Raw genomic sequence first — 17,170 nt, forward strand, 5'->3', positions numbered from 1 at the left:
GGCATGCTCAGAAACCTCCGATGTTAAAAGGTCCCTCTGTGCAAAAAGGTCAAGAACTGTACAGATAGACCGAAGTTTTCTACCTTCCTCATTTTTACCAATTTCTAACTTAAAGTGTGGTTTAAAATTTAACACTGGGGGCAAAATATATCCTGAGCATAATTACCATGTGATAGAAAGAGCTATGTTCTGGAAATGAAGATTGTTTTGGGGGAAAAAAGCTTGAGAGAAATCATTAATTCTGATAGGCAAAATCCATAAAGGAGGAAAAACGTGAATCACGGTATCGTTGGGTGCAAAATGCCCACAGGAGCGGCTCTGATGATGGGACGACAGCCGGGTGCAGAGGAAAGATCAGTTATGTGGAGGCAGAAGACCTTGCATCAAGTCCCAGCAATTCAACCTACCAGCTCAGTGACCCTAGACAAGTCCAAGTTTACCTCCTCATCTGTAAGAAGCACTAAATAGCAAAACAAATGCTTTCAAGGCTGTTGGGCTCGAATTAGATAATGGAGGTGGAAGTACTTTATCAACTAGAAGGAAGTAAAATAAATGTTATTTGTTGCCATGATTATAACAACAACTTTGATTTTGCAGTTTATACTGACGTTTTACTCAAAAATATTTTCCTCGGCCAGGCGCAGTGGCTCACGCCTGTAATCCTAGCTCTCTGGGAGGCCGAGGCGGGCAGATTGTTTGAGCTCAGGAGTTCGAGACCAGCCTGAGCAAGAGCGAGACCCTGTCTCTACTAAAAATAAAAAGAAATTAATTGGACAACTAAAAATATATAGAAAAATTAGCCAGGCATGGTGGCGCATGCCTGTAGTTCCAGCTACTCGGGAGGCTGAGGCAGGAGGATCGCTTGAGCCCAGGAGTTTGAGGTTGCTGTGAGCTAGGATGACGCCACGGCACTCACTCTAGCCAGGGCAAAAGAGTGAGACTCTGTCTCAAAAAAAAAAAAAAAAAAAATTTTCCTTTTTGGTAGTTTTGACACTTCAGGGATGTTGCAACCAAAGAGTAATAAATGCTTTGATTCACTTGGTCTGAATTACAAGATGATTTATTTTACCTCTAAACTGCAACTGTGAATTTTCCACTTCTTTTCCCTCTCAGTGTTACAAGTCTACAACTCCACCTCCACTTCTGCGGAAGGAAATTCCCACTGATTTCAACCCCTTCTTCCACGTTCATTTTTCTTCTCTTACGTGGGGTAAAGTCTGGAAGGGAATGATGCAAAGTCTCTCTGTGCTGAAAGTATCAAACTTCCTTTGCAAAGAGGTATCTTCCTATTTCAGCATAAAAAGCACGAACGTGCTTCACTTCATACAAGGAGAAAAACAACGGGTAGAGCTGCTCTGGTTGGGATTTCCTCAACTCCATGGGACAGAGAGGAAGGCAGGTGGGCTGCAGCATGGCGGAGGGAGCAGATTACACTTGGGCTCAGACAAGCCTTTCAGAACCCATCCGGAGACAGGAAGTGATGAAATCAGCTCGCATATGAGCTGTCATGTGCACCCAGCCGCTTCCTGTCTCGGTGGGGAGAGCAGGGCATGGGGAAGTGGGTCGTGGGGAGAGGGAAGAAGAGGCCAGAGACAGACGGTGGGAAAAGTCCCAACTCTGCCCCTTATGGTTCCCTTATTCTTCTGAGACTGGGATTAAGTAAACTGGTTTATTTCCACTTCCAGTAACTCATCTCTTATTGTGAAAATCTGCTGAATTTAACTATACCCCCTCGTGAACACTCTGATGCTATTGACAACGCTTTTGGAAGAAAGCAAGTGTCAACATATCACAGAGCCTACTAACTGTTTAGTTAGAGCTCAAATGCCCAATGGACTTATATAATTCTTCTTCTGCTCTAACCCTAAGTAGTAAAGTTGGGAGAAGTGAGAGGAAAGGTTGGATGATGTAAGTATCTGGGCACCAGGTATCCTCTGTCACCTTGGGCCGGCCTTATGAATGAATATTTACTACTCGTGTTATTCACGATGGAAAAGGGGTAACGTTAATGAGTAACACAGGTTAGAAGGAAAAGGTGAAAAAATATGGAGATGGCATTCTTGGCACAGGAGATCACTTAGGACAGGTGCATGGAGAAGGAGGAGGAGCTCTGGGTAGTGCTGGTCGTAAGGAAACTGAGGATATTCCCGTGGGACGGGGGCTCAGGCACAGTGAGGAGAAATCGGACATGTAAGGTGTGCCATTTCAGACTGAGGCTGGAGCATCAAGGCCCCACTCCTTGCTGCCGAGGGTAAGTCCCCCTCCTCACATTTTTGGTATTATAATAAGAAGAGCCACAAGCAAATGAAGCAAATAATTAACGGTAGGGCAACAGGTCGTCTCGCCAGCTCCACCTTGAGCGAAGGACCCGGAAAGAGTCCGGGTGATATTTGCACCTTGAACACAGGAGCTCAAAAGGGGCTAGCACTTGGCTGTAAAGCAAACGAACTTTGTGCTGAACCCACCTGCTTGGAGTCTTGTTGGCTGCTGCCGACCTGTGACTCTCCCACTGACACTGGACAGTCCGTGCACTTGAACTAGATGTGCCCCCAGTTCTACCAGAGGCCACTGCTAGGAAACAGACCCTGGGACAGGTGAACGGGACGTCGTCCAGTAGGGGCCGGGTTTGGCAAACTGGCCTGGATGGGGACCAGCGGTGGTGGCTTTCACTGTCCCCGGTCCCTCCTGTCACCGAGGGGGCTCCGCCCCGTCACAGTTGAGAGAAGAGTCAGTGAGGCTACCTGGATTCCACAGTTTGACAGTCACGGCCAGTGCCAGGCTCTGTAATAATCTTCCTTGCAAGCTACAAAGGTTGAGAAGGCAACTTTTCTCCCTACTCATGTCTAAATTAGAAAAAGTTACTCTCTGTTATAAGGGTAGTAATTTACAAAGTTAAATTAAAGAATAGACATAGAGGCCTTGACTTGGACCTTAAAAACTTTGACTATGTTAAGATAATGTTTTTTGAGATAAGCTAGGCAAAATCAAACACAAAATACTTATCTAACAAAATACATGCATTCTCCAGGTAGGGCACACACCCCAGTGTGTGTAGTTTCTACCCTATTGAACTGTGGGCACAGATCAGACCATCAGGCAGCTGGAATGGCCACGGCCACTCAGGCCTCTGGGCCTCCGATCCCACTCTCCCATATCCCCGTCCAAGTGTGACCAACCTTTACTACACTCGAGCCTTTTGCCCAATGGGGGACACTCAAATCACTACTCAAGTGAGGGCCTCGCTTATCAGCATCAAGTGTGACTGCTGCTTTCTTCATTTCCGAACCCACTGGCTACACAAGATCCAGAGCACCCAGCCATGCCCCTGCTCCTCTTGCTGCAGAGCACCGGTTTGCAAACCATAGTCCTAGACCCCTCGGAATCCCCTGGAGCCTCCCAGGGGCCGGCGCAGAGTTTGAGGACAGGGTTAAAAAGGCAGGGCTACCGGTGCTTCCCCTGCCCCTGTGTCCCGCCACGGCGATGTTGCTTCTGTACGTATTAGATACCGGCATTCCAGGTCACATCTGCATTTCCCACTCAGACGAGAGACCTACTCAACTCGCTGAGTGCCGGCAAATGAAATGAGGGCGTCACACACCTTCACTAAAGCGACGAGGATCGCCCTCCCTCTGGTCCCCCCAGCCACCACCGCCAGGCTCTGCAGTGCTGTGTCCATGGCAGCTCATGTGACCCTCAACAACATGTCTTAAAGTAGAATTACCGTTCTTTGTAGGCAAATAAACTAACCCAAAGAGGCAAAGGTTTCCTGAAAGCAGCGTGGCTCCTGAGTGGCAAAGCCAGGACACAAACCCTAACCCTTCCGACGCCGAACTCCAGCGCTGCCCACAACACTCCCTTGCAGAGTGTGCTCAAGTCCCATCTCACTCGAAACACTTTGCCTGCATACTCATTTACTCATTTGATCTCCTCTTCCCAAGATGGCCTTATCAATTTCCCAACTAAAACTGGGTCCCAGGGAAGAAGGGGGAGTGAAAAAGAAAGATCATAGAGACCAGACTCCCCTGGAATTTCTATAAATCTCCTGTGGGCTTCGTGGTACATGGCCTCCCCAACATGAACCACCCATGGCTGATACTGAGAAACAAACAATCAAATCACTGAACACCACTAATGAACACAGCGAAACTAGGAAAGGTCAGTAGCTGGCAACACACACATGTGCATTTCCTTGATATATCAGGCACATTGCTGGGTTTCTCGGTAATTTGCCTCTGCTCGTAAATACACTTAAATCAGGAAACATGTGATTTCAAAGTAAATGAATGTGCAACTCTTAGGCTAGTACTAGAAAAATTACGAATGACTATTTCACAGAATCCTAACGATACATCCAACAGGAAGGGGAAGAACAAAAAAGGAATATAGTTCCTCTATTTTCAAGAACACTGAGGACTTAGAAGTATCAGTAAGTTATAGTCATAACTTCAGTACAACACATGCATCATTTAAAAGCTGCTGTGCTTACACAATGTGGAACTGTCTCTCTGAAATGCCAAACAAAGTGATTCATTTCACCTGCTTTTTTTCTATGACTTGCGGGGAAATGAATACAAGCATAAGATGCTGACTTGTCTTATAGAAGGTGACATCCAAGTCAAAGCTAGACACGTGCACACAATCCATGGGAATCTCCCACTGTTCTCTCCAAACCAGCGTACTTTGGAAGGTCTTTTTGTCACAACAGCTATTGGGAAACATTCAATGGACATTCCTCCCCCTTGGAACAGTAACTTCTTCGTGAATTTGAAGCAGGGAGGCCTTTGCAAATTTACATGCACACTGGGCTTTCTAACACATTACCTGAGCAGAAAAGTCAATGAGCTTTGGCAGCAGCACTTTGCCACCTTCCTCACTCTTCAGGAAATCCAGCAAACTGCCTATTCATAAAGAAAGAACAAGTTAGTACAGTTTAAACACACAAGAAAAAAATCCAAACAAAATTCAAACGTTCATTACTCTTGGAGGGAACCCCTCGCAAAATGATTAGCTTTGCAATTCTGTACAGTTCTAAGGCCTTTTCCTGAGGTTGGTCAAACCCAGTCCCCTTTGACTTCTATAAAGGTTGGTGTGACCAACCTTTACTACACTCGAGCCTTTTGCCCAATGGGGGACACTCAAATCACTACTCAAGTGAGGGCCTCGCTTATCAGCATCAAGTGTGACTGCTGCTTTCTTCATTTCCGAACCCACTGGCTACACTGGCGTGAAGCATAGCACGTGCTCCAGGTGAGAAAGGATGAGGGTGGAGGCTGCTTTTCTCTCTACAGGTTTCTGAGAGCGATGCGTTTCAGAGTTCCCGCCACCGTGATTCACTGACTGCAGCCGCCTCATCTTTAGCGAGCTCGTCTGGAAAGAAGTCCAGCAAGTCCTCACAGAGGGGCTGCCCTCGGCAGACGGCCGGCTAGGTTCACTCCTGCCTGTGCCTCGCAAGCAGCACAGAACTCAGCACACGCCACAGGTGCCCATCGGGTATGTGATGAGTGAACCGTGCTTTGGGAAAAAGTGGGGCCTACCTAAAAAGGAATGCACCGACAGGTAAACTCTCCGGCTCCCTGCGGCTTCATCTCTAAAGCTTTCCCCCTAGAATTTTCAGTACCAACCTCACAGGTAGCCTTGGTCAAGTTATTTACCTCATCGAAGTCTCTGTAAGGTGTGCATGCACTCGTAGCTCTACGAGAGCCTTTATGAGAACGTAAGCATAGGATGGGCTCAAAGCACCTGGCGTGGTGCCTGGTGGGTGCTAAGTGCTCACAAAACGTTACACTACCTGTCCACACAGAACAGCAGCACTTAGCCCTGGACTGCTGAGAAGATTAAGTGGGATCACCCATGGAGAGCATCAAGAGGAGTCTAGTATATGGTAAGTACTCAGTAAGTGGTAGGTATTATTATGTGGAAAACTCACATTTACACTTACGATTAAAAATCCTTTTAGTTAATAAATATTTTCCGGACTCCTACAAAGTGTCTGGCCCCGAGTCTGGTTTCTGGGCTATAGCAACCCAAGCCTTAGAGGCTAGTTTTTGTTTCCTTTTGCTTTTTTAAATAATGTCCTTTTTTGGAAGGACTCTGAGTGATTGATATTTTGAAATATCAACAAATACTACATAAGAAAATGTAATATTCATCTTTTGAACCTGTTCAGCTATGACACTACACTGTTATCTCCACTAAACAGATGATTGTTAATTCTAGATTATTGCTTATGTTTCTTTCCTTCCTTCACTCACTACTTCCGAAGACTTTTAAAAAAATCATTTGGCAGTTTATTAGTCTTTTCCCTACACTGGAGATGGACAAAGGAAGCAGGGTGGTGATTCAAAACCCTCTAGGCGAAGGTAGTAAGAGTAGAATAAAAAATGATTGAAACCTCTTCTTCAGCAATTCTATGATTACACCAGAATTTAACCTCCACAAGTTTTAAACATATTAACATTTTAAAGTGACACCCTGAACATTGAGATAGTGCTGAAGAGGAAAATGAAAGAGGAAAATGAAAACTAGATAAAGCTAAAGAATGAAAAGAAAGAGGAATTAAGTTTAAACAATCTGTACTAAATCTGTAGTTTCAGAATTCTGAGAACTCACATTTTAAGTACATAACAAAAATAATCTTCTTTGAAATACACATGGTATGGGGTACTATTCTTGGGGCTAATAGGTATATGTAGGCAGACACGGAGAAAACAGGAGGACTGTCATCAATTTTATAACACGGATTACTTCTGATGAGTAGGCTTACGGAAATGCTTTGTTTTCCTATATTTTCTGATTTTTCAGCAGTGAGCATGCAGCTTTACAATGAAAGCTATTTGAGTGTTCTCTGAACATTGACACGTTTTACTTTCTGAGTTGGAAGCCTTTGAAAGGCGCCGGGCATTGGGAGGCACTCACCCTTGGCCATGTACTCCGTGATGATGTAAATAGGCTCCTCCCTGGTGACCACGGCATAGAGTCTCACGAGCTTGTCATGCTGAAGGGTCTTCATGAGGTTGGCTTCTTCGAGGAAAGCTTGCACGGACATGGTGCCTGGTTTCAGGGTTTTTACAGCCACTTTGGTACTGTTGTTATAGTAACCTGGGGAGAAAAAGTAAGTCAGGGCATACTTTATCAAACAGAAAATGTGAAACTTCACTTTGTAGAGGCAGTGTTAGAAGAAATTTAGTTATAGATAGAAAAAGCCTAAGATAAAACACTACATAGTATTAAAATTAGGGGAGACCGGGTGAAGGGTATCTGGGAATTCTCTGTACTTTCTTTACCAAAACAATTTTTTAAAATTATTCCAAAATCAAAAGGTTTTTTATAAAAGTATAGTTTAAAAAAATTTTATTTGCACTCCACCATGAGGGCTAATGTTTTCCTCTAGTTAATAAAATGTTCTTTATCCAAGACCAAAAAAAAAACAAAATGAAGCTCGATATACTCTATAATCCCTTGCACACACACATGTGCACACACATGTGCACACACATTATAATCCCCATTTAAAAAATATAACCATATTTTATAGATACACAGACACAAATACATATAAACAATGGTCTGGAAGGAAATACACCAAATACTGGCTATCTCCAATGAGCAGTTTTAATTTTGCTCACCATACCATTAACTATTTACCAAATTTTCTAAAATGAATATATATTACATTTTTATAACCAGAAAAAAGGTGTAGTACTTTATAAAAATTACATATACACACTACCTTTAAAGTACAATATGCCAGAGTCAAAGGAGCATTCCCCAAAGTTTTCAGACAACTGGGCTCGGGTGACTCTGCCTGCCAAAGGGCCCTAGGCTGAAATGACAGGGACCCCCTCTGGGGACTGCTCCCCACCCAGAAGATGCAGCCGGTGCCTTTGGAACCTTCAGGAAAGAAACCTGAATTTGTTCACCTCGGCATTTCCCACACTTTCTTAAGCTCAGGGTGTTTGTCTAGTACCTTTTCACACCTCATGGAACACACTCTGGGAAATACGGACTCCTTAATATAGTTCCCTCAAAGCACCACTTTTCTGGGACTTGCCTTAGTGAAGTACTTAACTTTAACACTGATTTTCTCCTGGGAAAGCCTTTTCTCAATGATTTGCTAAAGCAGAAATATTAATAAGGTATGCCGCAGCTTTATAGGATCAGCCCCAAGAAAAGGTGATACAAGGCCAGATGCGGTGGCTCACGCCTATACTGTCAACACTTTGGGAAGCCAAGGTGGGAGGATTCCTTGCGGCCAGGAGTTTGACACCAGGCTGGGCAACACAGCAAGACCCTGTTTCTTAAAAAAATTAATAAATTAACAGGGTGTGGCAGTATGCACCTGTAGTCCCAGCTACTCAAAAGGCTGAGGCAGGAGGATTGCATGAGCCCAGGAGTTGAAAGCTGCAGTGAGCTATGATCTCACCACTGCACTCCAGCCGGAGCAACAGAGCAAAACCCTCTCTCAAACAAAACAAAACAAAACAAAAAAAAATAAAAAGAAAAGGTAATATAGAGTGTTTAGTCCCCCTTTTGAGGGCACAATATTATCTGCATGTGTATAGCACCAAAGGTGACTAAAAGCATGCTCAGTAATGACATCAACAGTGATTATCTCTGGGAGGTAGAATTTGGGGTGACTTCTACTTTCTCTTGTTCTTTTCTATCTTGATTAAATTTGCCAATGAGTATGTATCTTTTTTTTTAACAAAAGAAATTATTTTTAAAAAGAAAAGAAATTATGTTCCTATGTCCAAACCTTCAAATGGGCAAGAAAAAGTATTAGCTTACAGAGAACAACCCTAGCTAATGATTTTTCTTTGGGTAATTAAGACTGATTTCTGTATTAAAACATTTCCATTTGTATTCCACTTTGGTTTATACTCAGTAGGAGCTTGCTGTGCCCTATAGGAAAATGAAGAACGCAGCATAAAGTAAGTGTTAGAACGTACAGAGAAGACAGTAATAGAAAGCTGACAAAAAACCATCATAGGTCTTTTCAGAAGCTTCAACCTACCCTAAATAACTGAATCGTGAATATGTTCAATTGATCTGACATTTAAATGTGTAGGGCCTTTCTATAGAGCTTAAGTGTTATTTTAAAGTAAATTCCACCAACGGGAGTCCTTTAATATTACCTGTAACTCAACAAAATTCCATTATAAATAGTCCTCAGTTACATGAGTCTGTCCATGGTAAAACACAAGAAGAAAATATGCTCTCTGTGATACATGTGACTGACAAGGAACTAGCATTCAGAATATATAAATAGTTCCCACAAATCAATAAAAAAAATAGAAACAATAGGAAAAGGCTTGCATGGGCATTTCAAAAAAAAAGAAATCCCAATGATCAATATACATGTGTACTCAATCATTTTAGTAATCAGGGAAATGCAAATAAAACCATGATGAGAAACCACCGCTGAGCTTGACAAAAATTTTAAGAGTCTGACAATCTCAAGTGCTGGTGAGCACCTGCCCCTTGAGAGGGACACCAGGCCAACCCCCCTTTTCTGAGCATCACTGAAATTCAACTGTAAAGCTTCCGTAACAACATTCCAAGGGGCCCACGAAGGGGGATGAGAAAGCACCTCCTTCCAAGCGACCACACACGGCCTGTGCCGCCCTGGGGCCCACACCCCTCTAGCTACAACCCTGCTGGTCAGGAAAGGGGGCACGGAAACTCTCGTCCATTGCTGGTGGGAGTATGAACTGGGACCAGCACTTCGGAGAGTAAGTTGGCAGTAAAGTTGAAGATTCATATACCACCCCAAAATCCACTCCCGTCCTATCCGCCCTAGAGAAGCATCTATACAAAAATATTCACAGCACACTGTTCATAGTAGTCAAACCCCGGGAACAACTCCAATTTCACCAGTAAATAGTAAAACGAATGGGTAAACTGTTGTACACCTTGAATGCACACACAACACAATGCTACACAGAATGAAAATGAAAAAACTGTAGCTACCACACCCAAACACATGGATGAATCTCACAAACACGTTGAATAAAAGAGGCAAGACATAAAAGAGCACATTTGGTGGGACTTACTTATATAAAGTTTAAAAACAGGCAAAACTGAACTGTTTTGGGGGGATGCATACATCCCCATATACGAAGGCTGTAAAACTATGAAGAAAAGCCAGGACGTTATCACAGGGTCAGAATAGCAATGGTTTCTGGGGAACAGGTGGGGCTTTGGGTGCCACGGGACGGGCAGGGGGTGGGGCGCTTCTGGGTGCAGGCAAGTTTCCACCGTGCAATCTCAGTGGCTGGTACACGGGTTTTCACTTCGCAATTACTCGTGAGACTGGATATCTGTGTTGTATGCATTTTTCTGTCTTGCTTGTTATATTACTTAGTGATAAAAGTTAAAGAAACAAAACTGTTTCTTCCTTTCTGCTGTCAAAAAAAAAAATGTTCTCCTTTTGTCATGAAGACAATGGAGCTCATCGAAACTCTTATGTAATAGGAAAGTATGGGTAAAGGTTGAAGAAAAAAAATGCCTTCCAAGGGTAGGGGAAAAGTTACCAGGAAATACTGCAGCTGCAGATATTCGAATGCTGATAAGGAGTTTGAGACGAACACTGAATAAAACAGCTGCATCAGGCGGGCGCGGTGGCTCACGCCTGTAATCCTGGCACTCAGGGAGGCCGAGGCGGGAGGATTGCTTGAGCTCAGGAGTTCGAAACCAGCCTGAGCAAGAGGGAGACCCCGTCTCTACTATAAATAGAAAGTAGGCAAACAACTAAAAATAGAAAAAAATTAGCCGGGCACGGTGGCGCGTGTCTATAGTCCCAGCTACCCGGGAGGCTGAGGCAGGAGGATCACTTGAGCCCAGGAGTTTGAGGTTGCTGTGAGCTAGGCTGACGCCATGGCACTCTAGCCCGGGCAACAGAGCCAGACTCTGTCTCAAAAAGAAAAAACAACACAGCTGCGTCAAACGCAGCACAGGAACGATGGCAGCTCCGCTGAGTGATCTCATTTTGTGGAGCCGCTGACGTTCGCACAACAGGGTGGTTTTGATCCTTACACTAAACTGTACTTTGCCAAGATACTACCCAGGAGTTTGAAGGTTCAAACTAACCTAGTCATGGAGATTTGGGTTGTCAGTACAGATGTAAAATAATTTTTAAAAAATATTTTCAAGGTAGTAAAGAACTTCTTGTGGAGTGCCACTTGCCCACAGTTAAAGAAAGTTGATGTGACAACTTGAGAAAGCTCCAAGTCCAGCTGTGACTGGCTTTGTAAAAAGTGCCCAAGTACCTGACAAAATGGAGGTGGTTTTTTAAAAAAATACAAGCAGTTGATTTTGGAAGCTGGCTAGTGATTAATTTTAATTCAGTTGATTCAAACGAGAATTTATCAAGCAAAAGTCAATTTAAAATGTTTCCTTTCTCCGTAAACCCTCTTCACAGACCACGTGGTAAGAGGAAACATCGTTCTTAGCCTCCCTGTTCAGCCGGTTCCCTGGGAATAGAACAATTCACAGAGGAAACATGTCACCCAAGTCAGATGTCACGAGGATCACACAAACAAGAGGAAACAGCTTGAGGCAGAGACACCTCTTTCTTTCATCCCCACCCACCCCCTTGCCCCAAAGAACAGGTCACTTCCTAGTATTTGTTTGCTGTATTCCAGTCCAAAAAAATTCAGACCATAAAACAGACTAGTGAACAATTCCTTATGTTTAACAAAAAAATTAACTTACTTGGTTAACAGTAATATAATTTTAATTGGTTGTTATCTTTTCTATCAATGAGAAAAGCTAGTCTGCTTATCCTTTGAGAAGTAAGAACTAAACTCTGGCAGCTCTAAACTACACAGACCTAGTAATCACAGCAGCCCTTGGACAATCAGAATGAGACGCACACACACACAGCGGAGAGGGGGCATTCTTTGACCTCTGATTCATAACACAGCATCGCTAATCACCACTCTTGGTTTTATTCCCAGTATTCCTCTGCTAAACGTATTCGACATGCTGAAATTATTTCAATAGCTAAGAAGGAGCAGCCTGGCTGACAGCCAGATTCACAGACACTATCGGCAAAGGATCCAAGGTCAAAATTTTCTATTTTTTTCTTCTTTTCTCTTCTCCCCTACTCTCTCTCCCTCCCTTCAATACAAGACTAGAAGGGGAAAAGCACAATTTAAAAACAAACAACTACCAATGCAAATATCCTGGTAGCGATACTGTACTACAGTTTTGTGAGATGTTACCATTGGGGGAGACTGGTAAATGACACACGGGATTTCTCTGTATTATTTCCATTATATATATATGTGCCAGCCTTATTGAAATATAATTCACTACCATGCCATGTGTTCATTTTAAGTATATAGATCACCAGCTTTTTGTATATTCAGAATCGTGTAACTATCACCACAATCAGCTTTAGAACACTGTCATCACCCCAGAAAGAAAGCGCGTACTCATGATCGGTTACGCCCACCCTCCTCCCAGCCCCCTGCCCCAGGCACCCAGCCGTCTACTTTCTGCCTCTATAGATTTGCCTATTCTGAACATGTCACAGAAATGGAATTTTGTAACACGTGTTCCTTTGTGGCCAACTTCCTTCACTTAGCATAGTGTTTTCAAGAGTCATCCGTGTTGTAGTAGGTGTCATCAGTTCTTTTTTTTTATTACCGAATATTCCATGGTATGGAGAGGCCACATTTTACTTATCCACTCATCATCTATGGACATTTTTGGCTACTATGAATAATGCTGCTATGAACATTCATGTACAAGTTTTTGTGTGGACGTACATTTTCCTTCGTGTATTATTTCTTTTTTTTTTTCCTTCGTGTATTATTTCTTACAACTGCATGCGAATTCCCAATTATATCAAAATTAGAAAAACTAATTAAAACAAAGAAACAAACAACTTTTGTTTATTGGGAAAAGCCTGGATAATTACTTTCCTCTCTTTATAGCCTTTGCACTAATGTGACCATATTTTCTTTATAATAATATTAAGTATTTAAAAATAACAGTGCTTTGAATGCTGTCAATTGGACTAACCACTTACCTGCGACGTTTCATTCAATCTTTACACCATCTCCACATGTTAGGTTCTACTATAACCCCCATTTCAGACAAGGTTCTACTGTCTCTCTCTTTAAAACAGTATTAGTAAGTCAAATTAAAAAACATGACTTAAAAAATGGGAAAAGACTTGAGCATATATTTCTCCAAAGAAGATATAAAATGACCAATAAGCACATGAAAAGATGCCCACCATCCCCAATCATTAGGGAATTGCAAATCAAAACCAAAATGAGTTACCATCTTATGTCCATTAACATGGCTACTATTAAAAAAAACCAACCAGGCTGGGCGCGGTGGCTCATGCCTGTTATCCTAGCACTTCGGGAAGCTGATGCGGGAGGATTGCTTGAGGCCAGGAGTTTGAGACCAGTCTGAGCAAGAGGGAGACCCCATCTCTACAAAAATGGAAAAACTTAGCTAGGTGTGGTGGCGCATGCCCTAGTCCCAGCTACTTGAGAAGCTGAGGTGGGAGGATCATTTGAGCCCAGGAGTCTGAGGTTGCAGTGAGATGTTTTGATGCCATTGCACTCTACCTGGGGCAACAGAACAAGACTCTGTCTCAAAAAAAAAAAAAAAAACAACCAACCAACCAAACCCCCAAAACAGAAAATAACAAGTGAACAACTGTTGGTAAGGATGTGGAGAAATTTGAAACCTTGTACACTGTCAGTGGGAATGTAACATGGTGCAGCTGCTATGGAAAACAGTATGGCAGTTCCTCAAAAAATTAAGAAGTATCACAAAGTCCAGCAATTTTACTCTGAGTGTATACCCAAAACAATTGAAAGCAGGGTCTCTAAGAGATATTTGTACACCCCTGTTCACAGCAGCATTATTCGAAACCGCCAAAAGGTAGAAGCAACCCAAGTGTCCATCAGCAGATGAACAGATAAGCAAAATGGGATGTATGCATATAGGGGAACATTATCCCACCTTGAGAAGGAAGGACATTCTGACACATGCTACAACATGGATGAACGTTGGAGGAATTATGCTAAGTGAAATAAGCCAGTCACGAAAAGATAAATACTGTATGATTCTAATTATTTGAGGTGTCTAAAGTAGTCAGATTCATGAAGACAGAAAGTAGAATGGTGGTTGCCAGAACCTGAGGGGGGTTGAGCACCTCAGTTCTATAAAATGAAAAGAGATTCTGCAGATCGTTGCACAACAGTGTGAATGTACTTAACACTCCTGACCTGTGCACTCAAAGATGGTTAAGATGTAAGTTTTAGGTTATGTGTGCTTTACCACAAGGTAAAAACGTTAGGTTGGTGCAAAAGTAACTGAGGTTTTAGCATTGTTGAAATTTGCTGTTTGATACTGGAATACATTCTTAAATAAATGTGGTTATGTTATACATTATTTTAATACACATTGCTTGCTTTATGTTTTTTGCTAAGGACTTATTACTTGCTATTTATTTTAGACCATGGAAATGATGTCACACAAAAAGCAAATTTGAGTGATTTTCTTTTGTTTCTTTTTTTTTTTTTTTTTACATCCCTGGGGATGAATCAAGTGATTTTCTTATTTGAATTCAAAATGGGTCATAAAGCAGTGGAGTAATATCAACAATGCATTTGGCCCAGGAACTGCTAATGAACGTACAGTGCAGTGCTGGTTCACGAAGTTTTGCAAAGGAGACCAGAGCCCTAAAGATGAGGAGGGCAGTGGCCAGCTGCAGGAAGTTGACAATGACCAGTTGAGAGCAATCATCGCAGCTGATCCTCTTACAACTACATGAGAAGCTGCTGAAGAACTCAACGTCGACCATTCTACCTTCGGCATTTGAAGCAAATTGGGAAGGTGAAAAAGCTCGATAAGTGGGTGCCTCATGAGCTCACCAAAAATTAAAAAAATCATTGTTTTGAAGAGTTGTCTTCTCTCTTTTTTTTTTTTTTTGAGACAGTCTCATTCTACTGCCCTGAGTAGAGTGCCATGGCATCAGCCTAGCTCACAGCAACCTCAAACTCCTGGGCTCAAGCGATCCTCCTGCCTCAGCTTCCCGAGGAGCTGGGACTACAGGCATGAACCACCATGCCCGGCTAATTTTTTTTATATATATATATATTTTTAGTTGTCCAGCTAATTTCTTTCTATTTTTAGTAGAGACGGGGGTCTCGCTCTTGCTCAGGCTGCTCTCGAACTCCTGAGCTCAAACGATCCACCCACCTCAGCCTCCCAGAGTGCTAGGATTATAGGGGTGAGCCACCGTGACCAGCCCATCTTCTCTTATTGTACACAACGACAAACCATTTCTCGATCACAGTGTGACATGCGATGAAAAGTGGATTTTATACAACCGGTGACGACCAGCTAGTGGCTGGACTGAGAAGAAGCTCCAAGGCACTTCCCAAAGCCAAACTTGCACCAAAAAAAGGTCATGGGCACTGTTTGGTGGCCTGCTGCCAGTCTGATCCAGTACAGTTTTCTGAATCCCGGCAAAACCATTCCATCTGAGAAGTCTGCTCAGCAAATTGATGAGATGCACCGAAAATTGCAACGCCTGCAGCTGGCATTGGTCAACAGAAAGGGCCCAGTTCTTCTCCATGACAATGCCTGACCACATGTCGCACAACCAACGCTTCATAAGTTGAATGAATTGGGCTACAAAGTTTTGCCTCATCTTCCATATTCACCTGACCTCTCACCAACCGACTACCACTTCTTCAAGCATCTTGACAACTTTTTGTAGGGAAAACACTTCCACAACCAGCAGGATGCAGAAAATGCTTTCCAAGAGTGCGTTGAATTCCGAAACATGGATTTTTATGCTACAGGAATAAACAAACTTATTTCTTGTTGGCAAAAACGTGTTGATTTTAATGGTTCCTATTTTGATTAATAAAGACGTGTTTGAGCCTAGTTATAATGATTTAAAATTCACAGTCCAAAACCACAATTACTTTTGCACCAACCTAATAGCAAAAATATTCAAGTGATATATTTTCACAAGGTTTTTACCCTGCTTCAAACAGTTTAAATAAAAAGTACCACTCTGGATAGAACAAGTACATATTTTCCAAGACCCCATTCTCCTGTCTTCTAGACCTCAGCTTCTCCCAGGGACCACCTGGGTACACACCAAATAAAAGTTCATTAAAACCAAAGTGTGAACATTTAGCACATGGCACAGTGGAAGCCCATGAGCAGGGAAGTGTGAGACTGGGCAGGCGGATTTAGTGTATCTGGATTAGAAGCAAAGAGGTTTCTCAACCCCAGAAAGGACCAATGTGCTTGAGTTCTAGGGACACAATTTCAGCCCAGGATAGCGCCTCAGGACAGACCAGGGGTTTTGGCAGGTCCACTCAGGGGTGTGCCCCACTGCTGCCTTACTCCTCACTTCCTGCCCCTGCCCCTCCAGCCACTCCCTGGAAGGTCACTGAAAACACAGCTGACAGCAGCATTGCTGATGCCACGCACCCAGCCTGGCGGCAACTGAGTTTTTAAAACAGCATTGCTAAGATATTTTTCACATGCATTCAATTCACCCAAGCAGCAGGATTTGAATGTACTAGGTTCACTGCTACTTATCTCTCAGGTATAAACGCCTTCATCCTGGTTTCCCAGCTGAATGCAGGGAGGGTGAAACAAAATTGCAAACTACCACTTTATACATAGCGCCACTGTTTTAGGGTAAATAACTACACCCCGGTTAAGCCCTCTCTACGTTCCTCTTCATGACAGATATGCAATTCCTCCACCAGCAAATATCCACAGGAAGGATTATTTATAGCTTTGTTTCATGATGAAAATTGGGAAAAATTCATCAAAATACAGATTTCATTGACTAGAGTCAAACATAGAAAAGTAGAAATAATAATAAAAAATAGAGCACATGGAGCCAGACCGTGTGGGAAACACTTCGGGTGCATGATCTCATTCTTCCTTTCAACAACTGGTGATAGCTGTTCGCCCATTTCACTGATGTGGAAACTGAAGTGAGGAAAGTCAAATTAATTTGTAAATAGCTTAGCAAGCAATAGCGTCCAGGGCTCTTAGACGCCAGAGCAATCTGGCTCCCTCACTGCCTTGAACAACCTTTGGCGAGTTGCTTATCTGATTCTCAGTGTCGTCACTTATCAAATGAAGACAATAATGCCTACTTTAC

At 42.9% G+C, this 17,170-nt stretch overlaps 1 protein-coding gene across 3 annotated transcripts in view; it reads right to left on the reverse strand.

The window, feature by feature from the left end:
• LYN (LYN proto-oncogene, Src family tyrosine kinase) overlaps nucleotides 1-17,170 on the reverse strand; it is a 115,414-nt gene that overhangs the window by 32,053 nt on the left and 66,191 nt on the right. For all 3 annotated transcript variants that reach the window (XM_012661449.1, XM_012661445.1, XM_012661448.1), the window contains exons 9-10: nucleotides 6,916-7,098; nucleotides 4,822-4,898 (exon numbers count right to left, since the gene is read on the reverse strand). In XM_012661449.1, coding sequence (XP_012516903.1) covers nucleotides 4,822-4,898; nucleotides 6,916-7,098 — 260 coding nt within the window. The remainder of the gene's footprint in view (nucleotides 1-4,821; nucleotides 4,899-6,915; nucleotides 7,099-17,170) is intronic.

This window comes from Propithecus coquereli, unplaced genomic scaffold (genome assembly GCF_000956105.1).
Source record: "Propithecus coquereli isolate 6110/MARCELLA unplaced genomic scaffold, Pcoq_1.0 Scaffold71, whole genome shotgun sequence".
Classification (NCBI taxonomy): Eukaryota; Metazoa; Chordata; class Mammalia; order Primates; family Indriidae; genus Propithecus; species Propithecus coquereli.